This window comes from Callithrix jacchus, chromosome 8 (genome assembly GCF_049354715.1).
Source record: "Callithrix jacchus isolate 240 chromosome 8, calJac240_pri, whole genome shotgun sequence".
Classification (NCBI taxonomy): Eukaryota; Metazoa; Chordata; class Mammalia; order Primates; family Cebidae; genus Callithrix; species Callithrix jacchus.
Genome location: NC_133509.1, coordinates 38271629 through 38298022, shown reverse-complemented (window position 1 = coordinate 38298022; position 26394 = coordinate 38271629). Strand labels below are relative to the sequence as shown.

Genomic DNA, 26394 nt, shown 5'->3' with positions numbered 1-26394 from the left:
TTCTTCCTCTTCCTCTTCCTTTTCTTCTTTCTCCCTTCTTCCTTCTTTTCTCACTCTGTCACCCAGGCTGGAGTACAGTGGCATGATCACAGCTCACTGTAGCCTCAAACTCCCTGGGTTCAGATGATCTTCCAAATTCAGCCTCTTGAGTAGCTGGATCTACAGGCACATGCCACCAAACCTGCCTAGTTTTTTGTAGAGTTGGGGTTTTGCCAGGTTGCCCAGGCTGGTCTGAACTCTTGGACTCAGGTGATCGGCCTGGCTTATTGTTGAGTCTTGATAAAGGTTTACCGATTTTGTTAACATAGGAACCAACTTTCAACTTTTGCTAGTCTTGCTATTTTATTAAAATCTGTTTTACAGATTTTTTTCAATTTTATCTTCCCTTTGACTTGATTCGTTCAACATATTTTCAAAGTTTGACAGTTAGCTCAATAATTTTAAGCCTTTTTTCAAAATTATTATTTGAGAGGGAGTCTTGCTCTGTTTTTCAGGCTGGAGTGCAATAATACAACCTGGGCTCAGTGCAACCTCTGCCTTCCAGGTTTAAGTGGTTCTCCTGCCTCAGCCTCCCAAGTAGCTGGGATTACAGGCACCTACCACCATACCCTGATAATTTTTGTGTTTTAGTAGTGATGGGGTTTCACCATGTTGGTCAGGCTTTTTTTTTTTTTAACTCCTGATCTCAAGTGATCTGCCCACCTCTGTCTCCCAAAGTACTGGGATTACAGGTGTGAGCCACCACGCCTGACCCCGCCTTTATTTTCAAATGTAATCACTTAAGCCTATGCATTTTTCTATACATGTACCATTAGGCTGCATTGTAGAGGTTTTCAAATGCGTGGAAGTTTTACTATTATTCAATTCTTAGAATTAAAAAAAAATTTTTTTTTAAAAGACAGAGTCTTGCTCTGTCACCAGGCTGGAGTGCAGTGGCGTGATCTCAGCTCACTGCAACCTCTGCCTCCTGGGTTCAGGGTTCTATTTTTAGTAGAGACAGGGTTTCACCATGTTGACCAGGATGGTCTCGATCTCTTGACCTCGTGATCTGCCTGCCTGGCCTCCCAAAGTGCTGGGATTATAGATGTGAGCCACCGCGCCCAGCCAATTTTTTTTTTTTTTTTGAGACAAACTTTGACTCTTGTTGCCCAGATTAGAGTGCAATGGCATGATCTTGGCTCACTACAACCTCCACCAGGTTCAAGCAGTTCTCCTGACTCAGCCTCCTGAGTAGCTGGGATTACAGGCGTCCACCACCATACCCGACTAATTTTGTATGTTTAGTAAAGACAGGGTTTCACCATGTTGGTCAGGCTGGTCTTGAACTCCTGGCCTCTGGTGATACACTCACCTCAGTGCCCAAATTGTTCGTATTGCAGGTGTGAGCCACCACACCTGGTCCATGATCAATTTTTATAAATGCGCCATGTGCGCTTGAGAAAAATGAATAGATTTTCTGTTTCTAATATATGGAAATATGCATATATTTATTAAGTGAAGCTTGTTAATATGTTGTTAAAATCTTCTAAATATTTCTGCTAATGAGTTATTTATTTTTAAGACAAGGGCTTGACTCTGTCAACAAGGCTGGATTGCAGTGGTGTGATCTTGGCTCACTGCAGCCTTGACCTCCCAGGCTCAAAGTGATCCTCTCACCTCAGCCCCCTGAGTAGCCAGGACTACAGATAAGCACCACCGCACCTGGCTGACTTTTTAATTGTTTTGTAGAGATAGAGTCTTGCTGTGTTATCCAGCTGGTCTTGAACTCATGGATTTATGCAATCCTTCTGCCTCACAGGGTGCTGGGATTACAGGTGTGAGCCACCATGCTGGGCTTCTGCTATTAGTTTTTGTTTGATTGACTTCTTAGTAATTGAGAGAAATGTGTTAATCATCTACTGTGAGCCTATATTTGTCTAATGCTATTAATTTTTTCCTTTATGTATTTGAAACTATTTTATTTGGTTAATCATATTTAGGATTATCATAGCAATCTGGTGGATTTAACATTTGTAATAACCTCTCTCCCTATTGCTGTGTAGCATCCATTTTTCAGATACTGTCTTTCTTCTAATTAGAATTTGCTTTATGTCTTTTTATTTCTGTATCATTAATCATTCCATGCCCTTATGCTTTAGGTATTTATCTTAGAAATGGAATGTAGCTGGGGTTTATTTTTTATAAATTTATCACTTTTAATTGTCTTTTTTTCAAAATTTTTTGTTTTGTTTTTTGAGACAGGGTTTCTCACTCTTTCACTCAGGCTGGAGTGTGGTGGCCTGTTCATGGCTCACTGCAGCCTCAGCTTCCTGGGCTTAATGGCTTCCTCCTGCCTCAGACTCCAAGTAGCTGGGACTACAGGAGCGCACCACCACACTTGGCTAATTTTTTAACTTTTGGTAAAGATGGAGTTTCACCGTGTTGTCCAGGCTAGTCTTGACATCAGTGGCTAAAACATCCCAAAATGTTGAGATTACAGGTGTGAGCTACTGTGCCCTGCCAGTTGTCTTTTATATGGCTCATATCCCAGAACAATACCAGCCCCTCTTAAGGATTTTGGTTCACAGTGGGAATCTCAAACTTGGCTTTCCTCCTCTTTGACTATTTGAAGCAATAGTATCTACATAGTACTATTAATTTAATAATCTAAGTCACTTGAGATTTAAGTGGAATTATTCTGATGTTTTGGGGTACCATCCTCAGTAAGACTATAGTAAATAGTAAATTAAATGTAGTAAATAGTAAATTAAAAATTATGTAGTATAGAAGTGTTTATGTATTTATTGTGAAATTGTTTCCTTCTTATTTAGTGGGTTAACTTGTAAACAGTTCTTTAAAATATTTTGTTTTAGTCCCAGAAATCCTGGATAGAAAGCACTTTGACCAAGAGGGAATGTGTATATATTATTCCAAGTTCCAAGGACCCTCACAGGTAAGCACACCTTTGTTACTTCTGGGTTCTTCTAGAAATTTTAGTGTAAATTACATTGTTATTTCTTTATAACAAAAACCACTAAACAAAAACCACTACATAAATATTTGTAGTTAGTTAGTTCTTGTAGTTACTGTTAATTATTTAATTTGGGAGGGATTGGGGGGAGGAAACAGCATTGAAATTCAGTATTTTGGAGTCCTTATTGCCATTTACAGCATACAATTTCTTTTTTGAAGTGTTTCTCCGTCTCTAAACTCCCTCAGATCGTAATGTAGTGTTTTACAAAGGCTAGGGAGTTAAGACCTTTTTTTTGTTTAACGGATTCACTGATCCTGGGAATTTACATTTGTTTATCTATTGGGCATCTACTGAGTATCCAACACTATGGTTCATGTTGAAGAAGCAATATGAACCTAATAGTCATTCTTTTTGTTTGCCAATATACAGATACAGATTATTATTTACTGAAAAATCTATTATGAGAGACTATGGGTGTCTGAGTCTTTGGTCTTTAAAACAGCTTTGATGATAGAAAAAAAATTAAAAGTAAAGGACATTAAGTTAGTAACCAAAGAAAAAGTTGAGCTCATGAAATAAGAAACATTTTTGCTAAAATTATTCTTTTTACTTTTTTTTTTTTTTGAAACAGAGTCTTACTCTGTCACCCAGGCTACTCCATTTCCTGCATTCAAGTGATTCCCCTGCTTCAGCCTCCCAAGTAGCTGGGATTACGAGCGTGCACCACCACGCCTGGCGAGTTGTTGAATTTTTAGTAGAGACAGGGTTTCACCCTGATGGCCAGACTGGTCTCGAACTCCTGACCTCAGGCGATCCGCCCGCCTCGGCCTCCAGAAGTGCTGGGATTACAGGTGTGAGCCACTGCACCTGACAAATTTTTCTTTTTTCTAAGGCCTAAAGATAGAAAAAAGCTTAAACAAGGAAATCTAAGATATAGTTATTTCCTAACCTATAGACCTCTTCATGGGCACTTAGAAAACATGAAAATCAATTGACAAAAGTATTTGCAAGATTTTTGAATCTTGTTTCATTTTCCATCTCCCATCACACTTTGTTCTCTATCCACTTACCTTCTCTGCAGCTTTTATTTCTATTAGATGTTTAACACTTAGAAAAACATAGCTAATATACAATTTTAATTTAACTGGGTCTTTTTACATTATAGAGTATGTCACTATTCTTGTTTATAGTGGGTACTTAGTAAATATTTGTTGAATAGAATTTCTAAAACCTTTTGTCAAATTACATAAATGTAAATTTGTGTAATTTAATTTTATATTTCTCTTTATTTTAACCTTTAAAAAATTCATTTTGAGGCCAGGTGTGGTGGCTTACGCCTGTAATCCCAGCACTTCGGGAGGCAGAGGCGGGTGGATTACCTGAGCTCAGGAGTTCAAGACCACCCTGGGCAACATCGTGAAACCCTGTGTCTGTTTAAAAAAAAAAAGAAGAAGAAAACAAGAAAAAAAAGTAAAAAATTCATTTTGAATGGATCTCTCACAGCAAACACATTTCCATTTTAAGTGTAATGTACAGGATACATTTTAAAAACTTTTGAGAAACAGAAAGTTGGCTCAGTGCTTAGAGTTTCAATACATTAAGACTGTCAGTAACATCTCGTGGCTTTATTTTTAATTTTTCCTCAGTGTTTTGTTTTTGTTTTAAAATATTGCTACATTCAGCCTGTATGCAAAATGTTGTACCTGCTTTTTTTGTACCACAGATATTTTAAAAGAATGATAGTTAATAGGTCAGGCACAGTGGCTCACGCCTGTAATCCCAGCACTTCGGAAGGCTGAGGTGGGTGGATCACGAGGTCAGGAGTTCGAGACCAGCCTCGCCAACATGGTGAAACCCTGTCTCTACTAAAAATACAAAAATTAGCGGGCATGGTGGTGGGTGCCTCTAATCCCAGCTACTTGGGAGGCTGAGGTGGGAGAATCATGTGAAATTGGAAAGTGGAGGTTGCAATGAGCCAACATTGCGCCACTCTAGCCTGTGCAACAAGAACGAAGCTTTGTCTCAAAAAAAAGCAATGGTAGTTAATATTCTGTTACTGTGTATACCACAATTTATATACCTGTTCTACTATTGAGCAATTGAATAGTTTTCCATTTTTAGCCATTTTAAATTAAAATTAGGCCACAATGAAGATCTTTGTGGATAAAACCTTTTTTTACTTAAGGTTTTCCCCCTTTAGGTTATGCAATACCAAAATCTTTTCAAAAGTATTAAAGCAATATAAATGATGACCCAGTTGTGAATGAGAGTGTCTGCTTTACTGAGTAATGACTAGAGTAACATTTTCCATCACCGTCAATAAAACGCGATAAGTAGAAAATAGCATATATCTATATCTATATATATCTAGATATATGCTATTTTGTACATTAGTTGAATTCTTATTTTTATGTGAATAGGTAATTCATACTTGGTTCAGAAATTAATATTTAGGCTGGGCATGGTGGCTCATACCTGTGATTCCAGCATTTTGGGAGATTGAGTCAGGCAAAGTCTGCCTTCTGGGTTAAAGTGATTCTCCTGCCTCAACCACCGGAGTAGCTGGGACTGCAGGCATGTGTCACCACGCCTAGTTAGTTTTTTGTATTTTTAATAGAGACAAGGTTTCACCACGTTGGTCAGGCTGGTCTCGAACTCCTGACCTCAGGTGATCTGCCTGCTTCAGCCTCCCAAAGTGTTGGGCCGTGCCTGGCATACATTTATTTATTTATTTTTAATTGACAGTAATTATAATAGTATATATTTTAAATTTGCATTTACTTACTATTGAGAAAATATTTTATGTTTTTAAAATATCTCTCAAGTTTTTAAATAAATTCTATAAACATTTTTGATCAGTTCTTTTTGGATTATTAAAATAGATAACCTCAACATCTCTTCCAATTATTAGGTTCTATGATTTATTCTGATTTCTTACTACTTACTAAAGACATGTTTTATTAGGACGTCATATCACATTTCTCAGCCAGAGAGGGTAAATGACATTTCCCAAGTCACATGGCTGTTCATTAAAGATAGGATTAGTATTTAAGTTCAGTGTGCCAGTTCTAAAATAAAACACTGATTTTCTCCCATAGAAATTGTTTTGCTTTATTAAAAAAAATAGATTGTGTTATCATTAAGGAGTTTATTTCCTATGGCTTTATTAATTATACTTTGCAATGGAAATAATAAAAGCACTCAAATTGTTAAAGAAATTTAAAGTTGTTTTTAAGTATCCCCACCTTTAACCATTCATATGAGACCTAATTTATGACCACAATGAGCTGGTCATTTCTTTCTACACTAGTTGAATTCTTATTTTTATGCGAATAGGTAATTCATACTTGGTTCAGAACTTAAAATACTATCAGTAAAAATCTCCTTTCTACTACTGCACTTTAGGTATCAGTTAGTTCCCCTTGCTAATAAAAATCTGATGCTATCCATTCCTTGGAATGCCTTTCAGAAAGTTAGATACAATCTTTGCATGTCCAAGCAGATGTTTATCCCCCTCCCCGTTTAAAATATATAGTGTAGCCCATTGCATCTGTAACTTATCTTGGCGATCACTAGTTTGTTAATTGTTTCATCCTAATTATGTCTGAATTATAATTTGTTTTAGTAATCCCTTATTGATGAACATTTTAGCTGTTTTCACTTTTTCTTTTGGCCATTAGAAAAAAAATGCTGCAGTCAGTAACCTTGTACAGTTTGCATTTATATGTATACTACAAATATGTTTTAGCCTGTACTTTTAGAATTGGAATTAGTGTGTGAGAGTCAACATTTTTCATTTTGATGGATATTGCCAATTGGCCTTCCATAGGGACTATATAAATATATACTGTCACCCACCAATACGAGACTACCTCTCTCTGTATTCTCACCAAGATAGTGTCTTTTATTTTTTTATTTTTTTGAGACAGGTTTTCACTCTGTCACCCAGGCTGGAGTGCAGTGGGACATGATCATGGCTCACTTTAGCTTTGACCTCCTGTGTTCAAGCAATTCTTCCACCTCAGCCTCTCTAGCAGCTAGGACTATAGGCCTGCACCACTACGCCTAGCTAATGTTTTGTAGTTTTGTAGAGATGGAGTTTCACCATGTTGCCCAGGCTGGTCTTACCTGGACTCAAGCAATTCATCTGCGCCTCCCAGAGTGTTGGGATTATAGGTGTGGACCACTGCACCTGGGCAAGATAAGGTCTTAAAATATGCTTTAAAAATCTTTTGTAATCAAATCTTCTTATATATGTTTTCATTATGAACTGTTGGTTCATTTAGTTTTCCTTTATAATTTTGGATCTTAAAAATTGATTTGCTGGACACCTCTAATCCCAGCACTTTGAGAGGCCGAGGTGGGCAGATCACCTGAGATCAGGAGTGCAAGACCAGCCTGACCAACATGGCAAAAACCTGTCTCCACTAAAAATACGAAATTAGCTGGGTGCAGCGACTCATGCCTGTAATCCCAGCGCTTTGGGAGGCCAAAGCAGGCCAATCACTTGAGATCAGGAGACTAGTCTGGACAACATGGCGAAACCCTGTCTACTAAAAATACAAAAATTAGCCAGGTGTGGTGGCATGTGCCTATAATCCCAGCTGCTCAGGAGGCTGAGGCAGAGAAATTGCTTGAACCTGGGTGGCGGAGGTTGCAGTGAGCCTAGATCATGCCATTGCGCCCCAGCCTGGAAGACAAGAGAGAAACTCTGTCTTTAAAAAAAAAATTGATTTGAGGCAGCTCTTTATATATTAGGGAACTAATCCTTTGCAATTTTTTTGTTGTTTACCTTTAGACTTTATTACTGGCAGATTTTTGCCACATATAAATGTTATATTTCTATGCAGTTAAATCAGGCAGTGTTTTATGGTTTCTGGATTTTATGTCACAACTAATTATATTTAAAATATTGAAATATCAGTTAAAATATAGTTATTTGAATTATAAATGAAGGTATAATCATCTGTGATATCTACTGAAAAATTTAACTAAGTATATAATTTTTCTTTGTATTTTATGGATTTTATATGCTTTAGTTTAAAATCAGAACATTTTTCCCCTGAAATAACTTATTTACCATTTTGTGTTCAATAGATGCCTTCCAGGATGTCAAATTTGTCAGCAACTTGTCAGGTAAGTTTGACATAACTGCCCTGTACAAATTATGAAAAATAAATATAATGTATTAGAAATATGAGTTAGAATACAATGGCTTGAAACTCATATGCTATTATATTTGATGGATACTTTACCTAGACTTGAAAGGAGAAGGGTCAGACAAAACTGTTTGAAACTCAGGTGACGCTACCTAAGAAGGGTTGTAAAGTTGTGTCCATTGGGCAAAAGTTGAAGGACAGGAATTTTAGGCAGTGAGAGCAGTGTGTGAGAAGGTCTGATAGTGAAAGAAATCATGGTTCTGTCAGGAAACTGCAGAATGTAAGATGTTCAGATGGGGATTTGAGAGATTTGAGCCTGGAAAAATAAGAACCAGATCATTTAAGCTTTTTGTCTCGTTTATTTATTTGTTTTTTTTTCTCCTCTTCTTCCCAATTTTTTATTGTTAATAGAATTTCAGTTCTCTACAAGGCTTTTTGTATACTTGCACATACTTTTGATTTTCATGTTAAAAGGATATTATATAGGCAATTAATAACCTGCTAGATGTTTTTTATTTTTGAGATGGAGTCTTCCTCTGTCACCCAGGCTGAAGTGCAGTCGTGCAATCTTGGCTCACTGCAAACTCCACCTCCTGGCTTGAAATGATTCTCCTGCCTCAGCCTCCTGAGTAGCTGGGATTACAGGTGCTTGCCACCATGCCCAGCTAGTTTTTGTATTTTTAGTAGAGATGGGGTTTGGCCATGTTGGCCAGGCTGGTCTTGAACTCCTGACCTCGGGTGATTCACCTGCTTCTGCCTCCCAAAGTGTTAGAATTATAATCAGGAACCACTGTGCCTGACCGATTTTATTTTTTGTAAGAGCAGTTTACATTGGATTGGAAGAAAATAGACCAGTTGCTAAGGTTTTGGAGTGATTCTGGCAAAAAGATGAGAACCTGAAGTAAGGTGTTTTTGACAATGAAGAGAAGTAGGCATATTTGAAGGAATTAATGAGATAAATGCAATAGGATTTGGTGGATGTGAAGAGAAGGGAAGATTTGAGCATGGTAACTACATTTCCTATTTAGGCAACTGAGTAAATTGCAATATGTATTAGGGTCTGATAAGAAAGTAGAGGAAGAAGAGAAGGTCTCTGGGTGGTAGACTAGGAATAAAAGTACATAGAATGAATTCATTTTAGATATATTGAGGAGTTTTTCAAGGAAGTTCATAAAAACAAAACAAGCAAAAAACGTGACAGGCTGGATGTGATGGCTCATACCTGTAATCCCAGCATTTGGGGAAGTTGAGGCAGGAGGATTGTTTGAGCCTACGAGTTTGAGACAAGCCCAGGTAACATAGTGAGAAAACACACACACACACACACACACACACACACACACACACACACACACACAAAATATCTTGGCATTTTCAGGAACTTGACACTGCAATAAGCCCTGATCACACCACAGCACTCCTGTCTGGGCAACAGAGCAAGACCCTGTCTCCAAAAAAACGTAAAGACCTGACAGTCTTTTATATTTGCCCCTATGCTTACGCCTGTCCAGTCCTATTATTTCTTCTTATAGCTGGTGAGGTTTCATCTGGTGTCGCTTGTTTCAGAAGGCCAAAGAGTTTCCTTTATTTAGCATTTCATGTAGTACAGCTATACTGAATAGGAATTTTGTCAGTTTGGTCTAACTAAAAATATATTTCTTCTGTTTTCATATTTGTAGAATGTTATCAGTGGATATAGACTTCTGGATTGAGTTTTTTCATGGCAGTAGTTTTTTTTTTTTTGAGACGGAGTTTTGCCCTGTTGTCCCAGGGTGGAGTGCAGTGGTGCAATCTCCACTCTTTGCAACCTCTGCCTTCCAGGTTCAAGCGATTCTTCTGCTCAGCCTTTCCAGCAGATTCTTCTGCCTCATTGCTTTCCAGCACACACTACCACACCCAGCTAATTTTTGTATTTTTAGTAGAGATGGGGTTTCACCATGCTGGCAGGCTGATCTTGAATTCCTGACCTCCTGATCTGCCTGCCTTGGCCTCCCAAAGTGCTGGGATTACAGGCATGGGCCACTGCACCCAGTCCATTGCAGCACTTTAAAGATGTCATTATTTTATCTTGTAGCTTTTGTGTCTAACGAGAAGGCATCTGTCATTACGGTAGTTGTCTCCCTGTGTGGAATGGGTCTTTTTTTTTATCTCTAGCTACTTTAAAGATTTTTTTTCTATACCTTTCGTTTTCAACAGCATGTCTATAATATGCCTAAAAGTGATTCTCTTTGTACTTATTCTACTTAATATTCTGCATAAATATTTGCACATTCAGATTTTTAACCTAATTTGGAAGGTTTTTTTTTTTTAACTTTGAGATGGAGTCTTGCTCTGTTGGCCGGGATGGAGTGCAGTGGTGCAATCTCAGTTTATTGCAACCTCTGCCTCCCAGATTTAAGCGATTCTCCTCCCTCAGCCACCCAAGTAGCTGGGATTACAGGAACCTGCCACCATTTTGTATTATTAGTAGAGATGGGGTTTCACCATGTTGATCAGGCTGGTCTCGAACTTCTGACCTTGTAATTCAATTGACTCAGCTTCCCAAAGTACTGGGATTGCAGGGGTAAGCCACTTCACCTGGCTGGGAAGGTTTTATTTTTAATTAACTTTTTTTTTCTTTATCTGGTGTATTGAATAATTTCTATTGATCTGTCTTCAGGTTCACTCAATCCTACTTCTTTCACTCTTATTTCTATAGGATGCTGTTTTGTCCATCCAGTGAACTTTCATTTCAAACATTACATTTTTCAGTACTAGGATTGCTATTTGATTCTTGGTTACAGTTTCCATTTCGCTGTTGAGATGCCTCATGTGCACTCTCATTATGACTGTCTATTCCTCTATGTCCTTCAACATATTTACAACACCTGCATTAAAGTGTTTGTTTACTGATTCTAACATGTGCATCATTTAGGGTCTGTTTCTAGTGACTGTTTTTTTTCTTCATCTTTTTTAATGTATGTAGTTAATTTTTTATTATATGTTGCAGATAACCTATTCTAGGGGTTCTGGAGTAAATAATTATTCTGTAAGGAGTGTTTGGTTTCTTTCTGACAGTTGATTAAATTAATTATTGGTAGATTCTTTTTGTCCATTTGGGTTTGATTTTCTTCTTTTAGGGTAGTTCTACTTCTGTTTTGAACATAATCCTAGGATGTGGACCTTCCTCTTAAGGCATAGCTTTTTTCTGGTCTCAACTGAGTTTTCTAGGGGCTCAGTGATGTCTTTGCATGCTGAAATAAAACTGCTGTGTCTTCCAGACCTTTATGACCCAGTTCTCAGACCCACACTCAGCAAGTGATTGCCGCTAGGCATCACGGAATCTCTCACAGATACACCTTAGACCATGGCCAAAGACCCATGGTGAATCCCCATGTGAGATTTTTTTTCCTTCTTACCTGTATAGTTCCCTTTTCTCTGATATTCTACAAACTCCAACTGTTTCAGCCGCCTAGAATTCTGTTCTCTACTTCCTTGCTTGGCTCAGTGACTACCATTTTTGCCTAGGTATCATCTCTATGATTGAGAAATTGCCCCCAAGCTGGTGCAATCATGGGGGCTTACCTCGTGTGTTTTCTTCATTTCAAGGATTACAGCCCCATGTTTCTTCTTGTTCAATGCCTGAAACAGTTACCTCATACATTTTGTTCACATGTGTGTCAGGAGTCTCCAAGACCACACCTTGGTTCTGTGATTAGCTAGAATGAATCACAGACTTAGCATGCAGTGGTACTCTTCATAAGATTTAGTAAGTATTATGTTATCTGTGTTGAGGAAATCCTCCTTCCCTGGTTTGCTGAAATGTTTATAATGAATAGATGTTCAGTTTTGTCCAGTGCTTTTCTCGTTTTCCTTTTTGTGGAGAATGGGGTCTCACTATATTGCCAAGGCAGGTCTTAAACTTCTGGGATTGCAGGTATGAGCCACCATGTCTGTTTCTTTTTTCTTTTTGCAGAGAGTGGGGAAAGGGGGTCTTACTCTGTGGCCCAGACTGGAGTTCAGTAGCATAGTCACAGCAGACTTGACCTCCCAGGCTCAGATGATCTTTCTACCTCAGCTTCCCAAATATCTGTGACCACATATGCGTGCCCCGATACCTGGCTAATTGTTTGTTTTTTTTTTTTGTAGAGAAGGGGTTTTGCCATGTTGCCAGACTGATCTTGACTCCTGAGCTCAGGTGATCCTTCCACCTTGGCCTCCCAAAGTGCTAGGATTATAGGCATGAGCCACTGTGCCCAGCCTAGTCTTTTCCTGTAATGCTAATGCTTTTTTTTTTTTTTCTTTTTCCCTTTTTTTTGAGATGGCAGTCTCCTTTTGTTGCCCAAGCTGATCTAGAACTCTTGGCCTCAAGCAGTCTTCCCACCTCAGCCTCCTAAGTAGCTGGAATTACAGGCTGGTTTTATTTTGTTTCTGTTTTTTTTTTTTTCAAACCAGGATGAGTCTCACCTTATGAAATGAATTGGGAAATGTATCCACTTCTGATTTTTTTTTTGAAGAATGTGTGTAGAATTGATATTTCCTCCTAAATGTTTGTTGAAATTTCCCAGTGAAGGCATTTGGCTTTGAATTTTCTTTGTGGGAAGGTATATTAATGATTTTTTTCTTTTGAGACAGGGTCTTGCTGTATTGTCCAAATGGAAATGTTAATTTATTTTCCTATTCAGTTTTTCTCATTATTCTGACTTTAGTTTATCAATTTTATTGATCTTTTCAATGACAAGTATTCTTGATTTTTTCCCACTGTTTTTCTTTTTTGTTTGTGTTCTCTCTCCTTTTATTTATTTATTTATTTTTGAGGTGGAATCTCGCTGTGTCACCCAGGCTGCAGTGCAGTGGCACAATCTCGGCTCACTGCAACCTCCGCCTCCCAGTTTCCAGTGATTTTTATGCCTCAGCCTCCTCAGTAGCTGGGATTGCAGGCACCTTTCACCACACTTGGCTGATTTTTGTATCTTTAGTAGAGATGGGGTTTCACCATGTTGGCTAGGCTGGTCTCAAACTCCTGACCAAGTGATCTACCTGCCTCATCCCCCTGAAGTGCTGGGATTATAGGCATAAACCACTGCACCCAGCACATTTTGTTCTCTTTATCGTATCTTTTCTTCTGCTTACTTTGAGTTTAATTTGCTTTTATTTTTAGTTTTTTTAGGTAGAAGTGTAGGTTATTTTTTTAATAGTTTTTAAATTTTTTTCTTTTCTTTTTTCTTTTTTTTTTCCATGTACCAAGAACCTAGTTTTAGCTGATTTTTTTCTTTTTTCTTTTTTTTTCAAAAACAATTTTTTTAAACAAAGTTTTAAGTTGTGGCCTTTCTATGTTGCCCAGGCTGTCACGAACTCCTAGGCTGACGCTCTTGTCCCACCTTGGCCACCCAAAGTGCTGGGATTACAAGGGTGAGCAGCCATGCTCAGCCTAGAAGTTTAGGTTATTATTGCTTGCAGATCTTTGCTGATTTAAACTTAATATACTACAGATTTTTATGTTCTGTCTGTATATGTGTGTGTGTATGTATATATAATTTTATTTTAGTGACTGTCGCCCAGGCTGGAGTGCAGTGGCACAATCATACATAGCTTACTGAACTCCTGGTCTCAAGTAATCTCACCTCAGCCTCCACAGTAGTTAGGACTTCAGGCATGCACCACTACACCCAGCTAATTTTATTTCTTTTTTTTTTCAGGTGAGTTCAGGGTGGTATGGCTGTAGAACCCAGCTAATTTTTTAAAAATATATTGTTTACCTCTAGATGTTTTAGTTGATTCTTTGAAAAAAAGTTTTTAAATGTCTTCCCCAATTCTTCCTTCGTCATGCTCATATTTTTTTCCTACCTTCCTGAGCATGGTCTTTTTTTTTCCTTTACTTTTTTTTTTTTTTTTTAAAGACAGAGTCTTACTGTGTTGCCAATATCAAATTCCTGGGCTTAAACCATCCACCTGCCTCAGCCTCCCAAAGTGCTAGGATTATAGGCATGAGCCATCATGCCCAACAAGCATGGTTTTAATAGTTGGAACTCATTTATATTACTTGTTTTTGTATCATTTTCTGATAATTCAGTCATCTCTTTTATTTCTAGTTGTCGATTTTTATTTATAGTTTTCTGCTGCTTTGCATGCCTGCGTGTTCTTTAAAATTTTTATTTATTTACTTTTTTGAGACAGGGTCTCTCTCTGTCACCCAGGCTGGAGTGCAGTAGCATCATCTCAGCTCACTGCAACCTCTGCCTCCTGGGCTCAAGCAGTCCCCTACCTCAGTGTCCCAAGTAGCTTGGACTACAGGCATGTATCACTGACTTGGGGGCTGAGGCAGGAGACTGACTTTTGTATGTTTTGTGGAGATGGGTTTTGCCATGTTGCCCAAGCTGGTCTGAATTCCTGTGCTCAAGCCATCCACTGGTCTCCATTTCCCGAAGTACTAGGATTACATGTGTGAGCCGCCACGCCCGGCCAATGCCTGGGAATTTTTTTGATGGATGCCGAAAACTGAATTTTATGTTTTGAGGTGCCAGGATTTGTTATATTCCACTACGGAGTTTTGGACTTACTGTAGCATGCAATTAGATTACTTTGGATCAGTTCAAACCTTTCAGGTCTTGCTCTTACACTTTGTCAGGGCATGGGCTGTCTAAGTTTAATTTAGTCCTTCTAATTCAATGATACTTTTTTGAGGGCTTTATCATAAACCTTATGTTTTTGTTTTTGTTTTTTTCTTTAACTGTTATGCCCAAAACCTTGTGTTTTATGAGATCTCTACTCTGGCTGATGGGAACATAAACTGTTCCCTGCCCTTTATAAGCTTCGGAAATTGTTTTGGCTATTGCTGTCTACTAGCTCTTAACTTTGCCTTAAGTAGTTATTCTTTTTCTTTTTCTTTTTTTTTTTTTGAGATGGAGTCTCACTCTTTCGTCCAGCTGGAGTGTAGTCACCCAATCTCTGTTCACTATAACCTCCGCCTCCTAGGTTCAAGTGATTCTCCTGCCTCAGCCCCCTAAGTAGATGGGATTATAGGCATGCACCACCATACCCAGCTAATTTTTTGTATTTTTAGTAGAGACAGGGTTTGACCATGTGGCCAGGCTGGTCTCAAATGCCCAGCCTCAGGTGATCTGCCCATCTTGGCCTCCCAAAGGGCCTCCTCAGTGGCTCATGCTGGGATTATAGGCAGGAGCCACTGAGCCCGGCCAAGTAGTTATTCTTACACATGCTTAAGGAGATCTTCTGCAGATACTTGGAACTTTCTCTTTGGAGCTCCCTCCTTGTTTTGTTTTCTACCTCACAAACTCTAGCTGCCTTGGCTTCCTCAAACTCTGATCTGATTTTAAGATTTTATCAAATCAGTGAGACTGCCCAGCTCCATTAGGTTCCCACTTTCTGTGTTATAGTCCAGAAGGTACTGCTGGGTAGAATGCCATTCCGCCATTCCTGTTTGTACCCAAGCCTCAGACACCGTTGATCACCGTTTTGTCACTGTATAGATTAGTTCATGTTTTCTTGAATTTTGTGTACATGGAATTATATAAATATATAATCTTTGGCATCTAGGGTCTTTCACTCAGCATGATGATTTTGAGATTTATCCATACTGTAGTATCATTAGTGGTTCATTCATTTCTCATTTTTATTGAATACTATTTGTTTTCCTTTTCTTCTTTTTTTTTTTTGTTTTTGAGATAGAGTTTCGCTGTTGTTACCCAGACTGGAGTGCAATGGCACGATCTCAGCTCACCGCAATCTCTGCCTTCTGGGTTCAAGCAATTCTGCCTCAGCCTACCGAGTAGCTGGGACTACAGGCGCGCACCACTGTGTCCAGCTTATTTTTGTATGTTTAGTAGAGACGGGGTTTCACCATGTTGACCAGGATGGTCTCGATCTCTTGACCTCGTGATCCACCCGCCTCGGCCTCCCAAAGTGCTGGGATTATAGGCGTGAGCCACTGCGCCCGGCCCTTTTCTTCTTCTTCTTTTTTTTTATTGAGTTGGAGTCCTGCTTCCTCTTTTGTCCAGGATAGAGTACAGTGGTATGACCAAGGCTCACTGCAGCCTTGCTGGGCTCAAGCAAGCCTCTTCACCTTAGTCTGCTGAGTATCTGGGACTACATCTGTAGTCCCATTTGGCTAATTAAAAAAAAATGTTGTCAAGTCAAGGTCTTGCTATTTCCCGGATGGTCTTGAACTTTTGGCCTCGAGGTCCTCCAGTCTTGGCCTCCCACAGTGCCGGGATTACCACGTGAGCCACTGCACCCAGTGTAAATACTATTTCTGTTATATGCCTATACCATGTTTTATAGATGGCCCTGGTTAAATCTGGACGATGACTTCATCTTAGACTAATTACTTACTCTCTTTCAGTGCTACATTGAAGGCATTAATATATGGATATCCAAAAATGAAAAAGTTTATTTTTATACTATTTGTTGGTTTATTCATTTTAATTGTTTTTTCGTTAACTGTAATTTTCTGAAAGATCTTTTAATCATCTGACCTTTTTCTTTTAGGTGTTTTTGTGGTCGCTTGGTCAAGCAACATGCTTGTTTTACTGCAAGTCTTGCCATGAAATACTCAGATGTGAAATTGGGTGACTATTTTAATCAGGCAGTAGAAGAATGGTCTGTGGAAAAGCATACAGAACAGAGCCCAACGGATGCTTATGGAGTCATAAATTTTCAAGGGGGTTCTCATTCCTACAGAGCTAAGGTATGTCACATATTTGGTTTTCTTTTTTACTTCATTTGTCTTGTTATTTAAATAATAAACATTATCACAGTTTGTGTGGCAAGATTGACAGAAAGTTGGTCTCTGTCATTTCTTTGCATATTTTAAAGTACATAGGTACATACAAATATAGAATTGTATCTTTCTGGTGTATTGAACATTTTATCATTAAAATGTACTTTGTTTCTTATCACTTTTCTTGACAAGGTCTGCTTTTTCTGGAATCAGTATAGTTAAGCTGTCTTTCTTCCTTTTCAGTTTTAACGTTTTCTTTTTTTTTTGCCAGCAACTTAGCATTCTTAGAGTATACACATTTAACCTTTTCTTATGTTTAAAAGATCTCTTTTGTTTTTAAAAATGTTGTCTTCTATGGATTTAAGTGTAAATTTACCATTACGTTATTAGTTATGTCTCACTTTTGTCTTTTTTTTTTTCTTACATTATTTTGGATTAAGTATTTTTTAAGTATTAAGTATTTTTTATTATTTTCTTACTCCTTTATTAGCTTATTATTTATACAGTCATTCTTCAGGGGGCTTGGTTTCAAGACTTCCATCAGATACCAAAGTCTACAGATATCATAGTATTTGGATATAGTCTATGCACACCCTCTTGTATACTTTAAATCATCTCTAGATTCCATATAATCCCTAATATAGGCCAAGCTCAGTGGCTTATGCCTAGAATCCCAACACTTCTGAGAGTATGGGAAAATGGCTTGAGGCCAGGAGTTGGAGACCAGCCTGGGCAAAATAGTGAGACTCTGTCTCTACTTAAAATAAAAATATTAATAATATGCTCAGTACAGTGTAAATGCTATATAAATAGTTGATAAATTGCATTTTTTTATTTGTTTTGTTTTTTGAGATGGAGTTTTGCTCTTGTTGCCCAGGTTGGAGTGCAATAGCACGATCTCAGCTCACTGCAACCTCTGCTTCCCAGGTTCAAGCAATTCTCCTGCCGCAAGCTTCTGAGGAGCTGGGATTACAGGTGCCCGCCACCACGTTCAGCTAATTTTTGTATTTTTAGTACAGGCAAAGTTTCACTATTTTGGTCAGGCTGGTCTTGAACTCCTGACCTTGTGATCTACCTGCCTTGGCCTCCCAAAGTGCTGGGATTACAGGCGTGAGCCACTGTACCCGGCAAATTGCATTGTTTAGGGAATAATGACAAAAAAATAAAGGCTAGTACAGGCTCAGTTTTTTTTCTTGAGTATATTTGATCCACGGTTGCTTAAAACCGTAAGTGTAGATCCCACGGATACAAAAGGCCTACTATACATTCTTTTTCTATTCTTTAGAAAAAGAATATTGGTCAGGCACGGTGATTCATGCCTCTGCCAGCACTTTAGGAGGTGAAGGCAGCTGGATTATCTGAGGTCAGGAGTTCGAGACCAGTCTGGTCAATATAGTGAAACCTATTCTCTACTCAGAATACAAAAATTAGTCAGGTGTGGTGGCACAAGCCTGTAGTCCCAGCTACCAGGAGGCTGAGGCTGGATAATGGCCTAAATTCAGGAGGTAGAGGTTGCAATGGTCTGAGATTGTGCCACTGCACTCCAGCTTGGGCGACAGAGCAAGACTTGGTCTCAAAAATAAAAACAACCAAAAAAAGAAAAAGAATATTATAATAAATGTGATGAAATGCATTTTTAAACTTATCTTGTACAGTCATTTATTACTTAACAATGAGGATATGTTTTTAGAGATATGTTAGGCAATTTCTTCATGCTAACACCATAGAGTGTATTCAGACCTAGATGGTATGGCCTACTATGTCTAGGCTATGTGGTATATAGCCTATTGCTTTTAGGCTATAAACCTCTGTGGAGTGTTATTGTACTGAATATGGTGGGCAGGTGTAACACAGTGATAAATATGTATATAAATATATCTAAACATAAAACGATACAGAAGATATGGTATTATAATATTATGGAACCACCTCATGTATGCAGTTTGTCATTGATCAAAGGGTGTGGCACATGCCTGTACTATAAATTCTTCCTTTACCACTTTTTTCAACAATGCAAAAACTTTTAGAATATTTGTAACTGCATTTATTTCTCTTAAGACTTAGTCTGGGTAACAACAGCGAAACTCCGTCTCAAAAAAAAAAAAAAATACTTATGTGTTCTTGTCAGCATAAATTTTAATTTTCTGTTTATTTCAAACCCTCAAAACATAGTTATTATTTGTTTAGATTTAAACATTTAACCTTGGTGTGGTAGCTCATACCTGTAATCCCAGCATTTTTGGAGGCCTAGGTGGGAAGATCACTTGAGTTCAGGAATGTCAGACCAGCCTGGGCAACATAGTGAGACCTTGTCTCTACTAAAATTCAAAAATATTAGCTGGGCATGGTAGTACATACCTGTAGTTTCAGTTAATTGGGAGGCTGAAGTGGGAGGATCTCTTGAGCCTAAGAAGTCGAGGCTGCATTGAGCTCTGACTGTGTTACTGCACTCTAGCTGAAGCGGGAGGATCTCTTGAGCCTAAGGAATCAAGGCTGCATTGAGCCCTGACCATGTCACTGCATTCTAGCCTGGACAACAGAGCCAGGCCCTGCTCTGCTGGCCTCTGTGTTCTGATGAGGAAAAAACTGTGCCAAACAGTGAGCTCAACATCTCTCCCAAGTTTTCCTTTTCTCCTGGATCCTGATCCCCCAAGTTCTCACTGCCTTTGTACTCAGATAATGTCTTTTGTTGTTGTTGCTGAGACAGTCTCTCTCTGTCAACCAGGCTGGAATGCAGTGGTGCGATCTCTGCTCATTGCAACTTCTATCTCCTAGGTTCAAGCGTTTCTCCTGCCTCTCAGCCTTTTGAGTAGCTGGGATTACAGGTTCTTGCCTGTAAGAAAAAAAAATTAACTACAACCAGCTAATTTTTTTTGTATTTTTGGTTGAGATAGGGTTTCACCATGTTGGCCAGGCTGGTCTTGAACTGCTGACCTCAAGTGATCCACCTGCCTTGGCCTCCCAAAGTGCTGGGATTAGAGGTGTGAGCCACCATGCCTGGCCACCTGCTAATGTTTTAAAGCAGGTATTACTGTTTTTTAGTTTTTCTAGTTCCCAGGGGACAGAGTATGTCCAAACCAACCTAGCCCATCACTATAGGACGTGGAATTTCTCATTTATTTCTAATATAGTCTTAAAACCATTAACTTTAGACTACTTCTCTAATACTGTTTATGTGCCCAAGTATAATAATGAGTTAAACAAAACTGAAACAGAAAGACTTTATATAGAACAAAGCTGGCTGAGCATGGTGGCTATAATCCCAGCACTTTGGGAGGCCGAGGTGTGTGGATCACCTGAGGTCTGGAGTTTGAGACCGGCCTGACCAACATGGCAAAACCCTGTCTCTGATGAGCTCAGGTGATCCACCCGCCTTGGCCTTCGAAAGTGCTGGGATTAGGAGTAAGCCACTGCACCCAGGCATTTGGTTTCATTCGTTTGTCAGTACTGAGATTTTCAGTGGTATTTGACATTTGTAAAGGAATGGAAAATACCTCATTTTGCAAATATGGTTTCTTAGAGATGATTTTTAAATGTCTCAGTGTCTGAATATTTGAAGTTTCTTATGAGCTAATTCATATATGTGCTTTAGGCCAAGAGAATGAATTAATGTGGATGTAGCAAGTACGTCTTGTGATACCACTTAAACAGGAAGTTAATTTTTAAAATATTTCAAACTAGAGGAAGTTATTTTACACATGATAGCTTTTTTCTATTTTTCTAATGAAAGATTTTTTCAAAAATTAAACTGGGGAATCCATCTAAACACTATGAAATATTAGGATTTTCTGATTATTTCCAAATTTGATCAAATCCGCTGTTAATTCCAGCAAAGAAAAGCATCTATATTAAAAATACCTTTTTAAATTATACTTCAGAGTCCCAGTCATTTATAAATGGAGTAGATCATTGACAAACTTTCAAACAGGTAATTCACTATTTGCCTGTCCTCGTAGCAAGAGTCTTAGAAGCCTCCATTTTTTTCTGCCACAGTTCTCTTTTTTTTTTCTTTTCCTATCCTCTTCTGCTAGTCTAATGCTTCTCACTCACTGTGTAGTCATAGTTAAAGAAGGTAATAAATACTTTATGTACGTTGGTGAATTGAGTCAATGGTAATTGAGTTTAAACAGAAAGAGTAGCATTTGTGTCTAAATGTTTAAAAGTTAGTTTCACTATTTCTGTAGATCTCACAGAATGATTTTTTTCATTTGCTATTGCTTATTCCTTGGAGTATAAATATATTCAAAGTAGCCTATGAAATCTCTTTTTGCATAATCTGATGCATATGAAATTTTTCAAAGTCGTATAATGTCGCATTATGAAACCTATGAACATGTTCACTTATTTTGTCCTTTTAAAAATTTTTTTTAGTATGTGAGGCTGTCATATGACACCAAACCTGAAGTCATTCTGCAACTTCTGCTTAAAGAATGGCAAATGGAATTACCCAAACTTGTTATCTCTGTACATGGGGGCATGCAGAAATTTGAGCTTCACCCACGAATCAAGCAGTTGCTTGGAAAAGGTCTTATTAAAGCTGCAGTTACAACCGGAGCCTGGATTTTAACTGGAGGAGTAAACACAGGTAATGTGAGGCTTATACCAATTTTAGTGTGTTTTAAATTTTTTCATAATATCAATTAGATATTTGAAATAAAGATCAACACCGAATATAGACATATTTAACTCTTTTGTTTAATAATCTAGAGTTTGTAGGTAAAAATGTTAATAGAACTTGTTTGGTTATTATTTTATCTTAAAAAAACACTTTAGGTTCTGATGAAGCTAGGGAAATTTGAGTTTAAAAAAGAAAAAAAAACACTTTAGAGCAGGGTTTGAGAAACTATAGCCTGTGTGCTAAATCAGCCCAAACCTTGAATAAAGATTTATTGGAACACTCATTTATTTACTGTATTAGCCCATTTTCATTCTGTTATAAAGAACTTCCTGAGACTGGGTAATTTATAAAGGAAAGAGGTTGAATTGACCCATAGTTCAGCATGATTGGGAAGGCCTCAAGAAACTGAATCATGGTGGAAGGTGAAGGGGAAGCAAGGCACCTTCTTCACAAAGCGGCAGGAAGGAGAAGTGCCTAGCGAAGAGGGAAGAACCCCTTAGGAAACCATCAGATCTTGTGAGAACTCAGTCACTATCACCAGGACAGCACTGGGGAAACCACTCCCATGATTCAGTTACTTCCATCCGGTCTCTCCCAAGAAACCTGGGGATTATGGGGATTACATTTCAAGATCAGATTTGGATAGGGACACAAAGCTTAACCATATTAGTTTATGTATTGTCTGTGGCTATTTTTGTGCTACAACAGCAAAGTTGAATAGTTGTGACAGAGACAGTATGCCCTGGTAAGCTTAAAATACTGTTTAGCCTTTTACAAAAAGGTTTTTGAACCTACTATAGAGCAAAGTATTATTCCCATCACTTTCCGACTAGTGGTAAATCGATACAAGAGTGGCAGTCCATTGCCTCAGCAGCAGTAAGAAGTAGCTTTCAAAAATTAATTTGTAATATACTACTGTCTTTTATTCTGTATCTTCCGTATCACTTATACAGTTCAATTATAAGGAGGTCAGATTAATTTCAGTGTCTAAAGCATTTATTTAAGTCAGCTTGCAAACATCTAATTCATTATCAGCAACTTTTTTTTTTGAGATGGAGTCATGCTCTGTCACCCCAACTGGAGTGCATTGGTGCCATCTCAGCTCACTGCAACCTCCACCTCCCGGGTTCAAGCAATTCTCATGCCTCAGCCTCCCAAGTAGCTGGGATTACAGGTTCCTGCCACCACAAGCGGCTAATTTTTGTATTTTTAGTAGAGACAGGATTTTGCCATCTTGGTCGGGCTGGTCTTGAATTCCTGACTTCAGGTGATTCTCCCGCCTTGGCTTCCCAAAGTGCTGGGATTACAGGTGTGAGCCTGTAATCCCAGCACTTTTGAACCTCATTGTGTCAGAAATTTTTCAGGCTGCTAAGAATTTATCATTCCCTAAAACTAAAAATATCTACCATCATGGAACTTATATTTTAGTAGGGAAGAGGCAGATAAGAAACAGATAACTCAGTAATGTATAACATGTTAGATGTTGATAAGTGTTATGCAGGCACATGAAGTCAAGAAGAGGGATAGTGAGGGATGATGGAAGGGCTACTATTTTGTTACATGGTCAAGGAGAGCTGATAAGGTGACATTTGAGGAGAGAAGGAAATGAGGAAGCAAAATATAAGAAAAACAAGGCAGAGCATGTAAAGGGGAGGAGATGGTTTGTGTGTTGGAAGAATAGTAAGAACAGTCTAATATACCTTGAGTGGAATAAGCAAAGAGTGCTAGGTGATGAAGTCAGAAGTTACTGATGTATGGTGTTAGAGAAACACGGTAACTAGTAAAGACAGGCAGATCATCACGTGAGGCCTTGTGGACCATTATAAGCACTTTGGCTTCTGTTCTGAATGAGAAGAGGTTTTAAGTAGAAAGTCAACAGTGACCAAGATCACTTGGGTGATGTTTTTGAAATGCAGTATAAGTAGGCAGGGAAGCAGTTGAAAGACCTATAAAGATGCTATTTTCATAATCTGGGTGAGGGATGAAATCTTATGCGTTACGGAGATCACATTGAGTGATGCATTCGTTTGCCAGGGCTACTATAACAAAATATCACAGACTGGGTGTCTTAAACAACAGAAATTTATTTTCTCATGGTTTGGGAGGCTAAAAGTCTAAGAGTAAGTGTCAGCAGATTTGCTCTCTCCTGGGGTCTCTCTCTGGCTTGCAGATGGTCACCTTCATGCCGTGTCCTTCCTCTCATGGCCTCTTATGTATAGGTATTTCTGGTGTTTTCTTTTGTATTCAAATTTCTTTGTAAGATTACCAGTTGATGGCCAGATGCGGTGGCTCACGCCTGTAATCCCAGCACTTTGGGAGGCCGAGGCGAGACCAGCCTGACCAACATGGAGAAACCTTATCTATACTAAAAATGCAAAATTAGCTGGGCATGGTGGCGCATGCCTGTAATCCCAGCTACTTGGGAGGCTGAGGCAGGAGAATCAATTGAACCTGGGAGGCTGACGTTGCAGTGAGCTGAGACCACACCACTGCATTCCAGCCTGGCCAACAAGAATGAAATTCTGTCTTAAAAAACAAAACAAAAAAACACCAGTTGGATATTCAGGGCCACTCCAAAGGCCTCATTTTAAATTAATTGTCACCTATTTAAAGGCCCTGCCTCTAAATGCAGTAATATTTTGAGGAGGTATCATCACATGTTTAAACGCCTTGTCTCCAACTACAGTCACATTTTGAGGTATTGGAAGTTAGCAGACACAATTCAGACCATAAGAAGTAATAATGGGTCAGGCATGGTGGTTCATGCCTGTAATCCCAGCACTTTGAGGAAGCTGAGGTGGGAGGATCACTTGAACCCAGGAGTTCAAAACTAGCCTGGGCAACATGGTAAGACACTGTTTCTACCAAAAAAAAAGAATAACCAGGCATGGTGGTATGTGCCTACTGTCGTAACTACTTGGAAGACTGAGGTGGAAAATTGCTTGAGCCTGGAATGACAAGGCTACAGTGAGCCAAGCCATGATCACACCACTACACTCCAGCCTGGGCAATAGAGTGAGACCTTGTCTCCCATCCTAAAAAAAACAAGTGATAATGAGGAGTTACATGTTCTTTGGAACTGCCTTTTATTACTTTTCTTCCTCATTTTTGACTGAAAAGAGACTTTTGTAGTTGTTTATTGTTTGTATGTTTGTTTCGCATATGACCCTGTGCCACCAAGATGTATTCTTAATATTTTCTAAATTATGTGTAGAGGAATAATAAAAAACTACAGTTATTTATAGGAAAAATACAAAAACGGACTAGACGTAATAATGTGGTAAAAGTTAGTGTTATATGTGTTTCTGGCAGTTGTGATTTGATATTATGGAGTTTAGTGGTTTTTGTTCCTTTTGTGTTTTGTGTCCTTGTCGGGTTTTTTTTTTTTTTTTTTTTTTGGAGACAGTCTCGCTCTGTCATCCCAGGCTGGAGTGCAATGGCGCGGTCTCGGCATACTGTAACCTCTTCCTCCCAGATTCAAGCACTTCTCCTGCCTGAGCCTCCCAAGTAGCTCGGATTACAGGCGGCCTCTACCACACCCTGCTAATGTTTGTATTTTTAGTGGAGACGGGGTTTCCCCATGTTGGCCAGGCTGGTCTCAAACTCCTGACCTTATGATCTGCCCGCCTTGGCCTCCCAAAGTGCTGGGATTACAGGCGTGAGCCACCAAACCTGGCTGGTCCTGGTATATTCTTTTGTAGGTTTGGCTGTGACCTTATTTTAAGTTTGTTATGACCTTGTTGCTTTATGTCTTGTATGTATGAAGAAATATATCACATATTATAGTGTTATAGATTAAGCACAGGATTGTTTTGAACACAAAAATCCCAGAACTTTGGGAGGCTGAGGCAGGACGATTACATGAGCCCAAAATTCAAGACCTGCTTGGACAACATGGGAAGACCTTGTCTCTGCCAAAAACAAAACAAACAAACAAAAAACAGATTAGCAGACTGTCTACCTACTTGGGAGGCTCAGAAGGGAGTATCACTTGAGTCCAGGAGTTTGAGGCTGCAGTGAGTTGTCATTGCACCACTGCATTCTTTCCTGGGGGATACTGTCTCCAAGAAAATAAAAATAACAAAATGAATAAAATTTTTTATGAACAGGTGTGGCAAAACATGTTGGAGATGCCCTCAAAGAACATGCTTCCAGATCATCTCGAAAGATTTGCACTATCGGAATAGCTCCATGGGGAGTGATTGAAAACAGGAATGATCTTGTTGGGAGAGATGTAAGAATTATTTTTAAAATTTCTTATGTTTGAAATTATGTATAAATAAAATTATAGTAAGAATAGTGCCAATTTAAAATATTTGTGATTATATTATACTTTTCAAATTAAGTTCAAAAAGCATCTTCCTGAGGATTTCTTCTGATCTTTTTGAACATGTGTAAATGTAAATAATTCATAACTATTAGTTCATAAGTTTAAATGCTGTTACAGCGTTGGCACATTTTGCTTTTAGTCTTTTATTTATAAAGTTATTTCATGTTTTTCTTTTTTATTTTATTATTGTTTTTTTTGAGATGGAGTTTCACTCTTGTTACCCAGGCTGGAGTGCAATGGTGCATCTCAGCTCACTGCAACCTCCACCTCTGGGGTTCAGGCAATTCTCCTGCCTCAGCCTCCCGAGTAGCTGGGATTACAGGCACGCACCACCATGCCCAGCTAATTTTTTGTATTTTTAGTTGAGACGGGGTTTCACCTTCTTGACCAGGATGGTCTCGATCTCTTGACCTCATGATCCATCTGCTTCGGCCTCCCAAAGTGCTGGGATTACAGGCGTGAGCCACCGCACCAGGCTTTCATGTTTTTCATATGCTAGTCGTCGTAATTAAATTTTTAATGACTACATAAGAGTTTTATTCTAAGAATGGGAAGTAGGAGTCAAATACTAGTGTTTTGTTTGAATAGGTTAAAGATGTGTGAATTGGTTATAGA

At 38.7% G+C, this 26394-nt stretch overlaps 1 protein-coding gene across 6 annotated transcripts in view; it reads left to right on the top strand.

The window, feature by feature from the left end:
* TRPM7 (transient receptor potential cation channel subfamily M member 7) overlaps positions 1-26394 on the top strand; it is a 121393-nt gene that overhangs the window by 24828 nt on the left and 70171 nt on the right. For all 6 annotated transcript variants that reach the window (XR_013520975.1, XR_013520974.1, XR_013520973.1 and 3 more), the window contains exons 2-6: positions 2853-2932; positions 8051-8089; positions 16600-16798; positions 21203-21416; positions 25559-25683. Coding sequence is in view for 3 of the 6 variants with exons in the window: in XM_035259639.3 (XP_035115530.3) it covers positions 2853-2932; positions 8051-8089; positions 16600-16798; positions 21203-21416; positions 25559-25683 (657 nt within the window). In the remaining 3 variants the exon portion in view is untranslated. The remainder of the gene's footprint in view (positions 1-2852; positions 2933-8050; positions 8090-16599; positions 16799-21202; positions 21417-25558; positions 25684-26394) is intronic.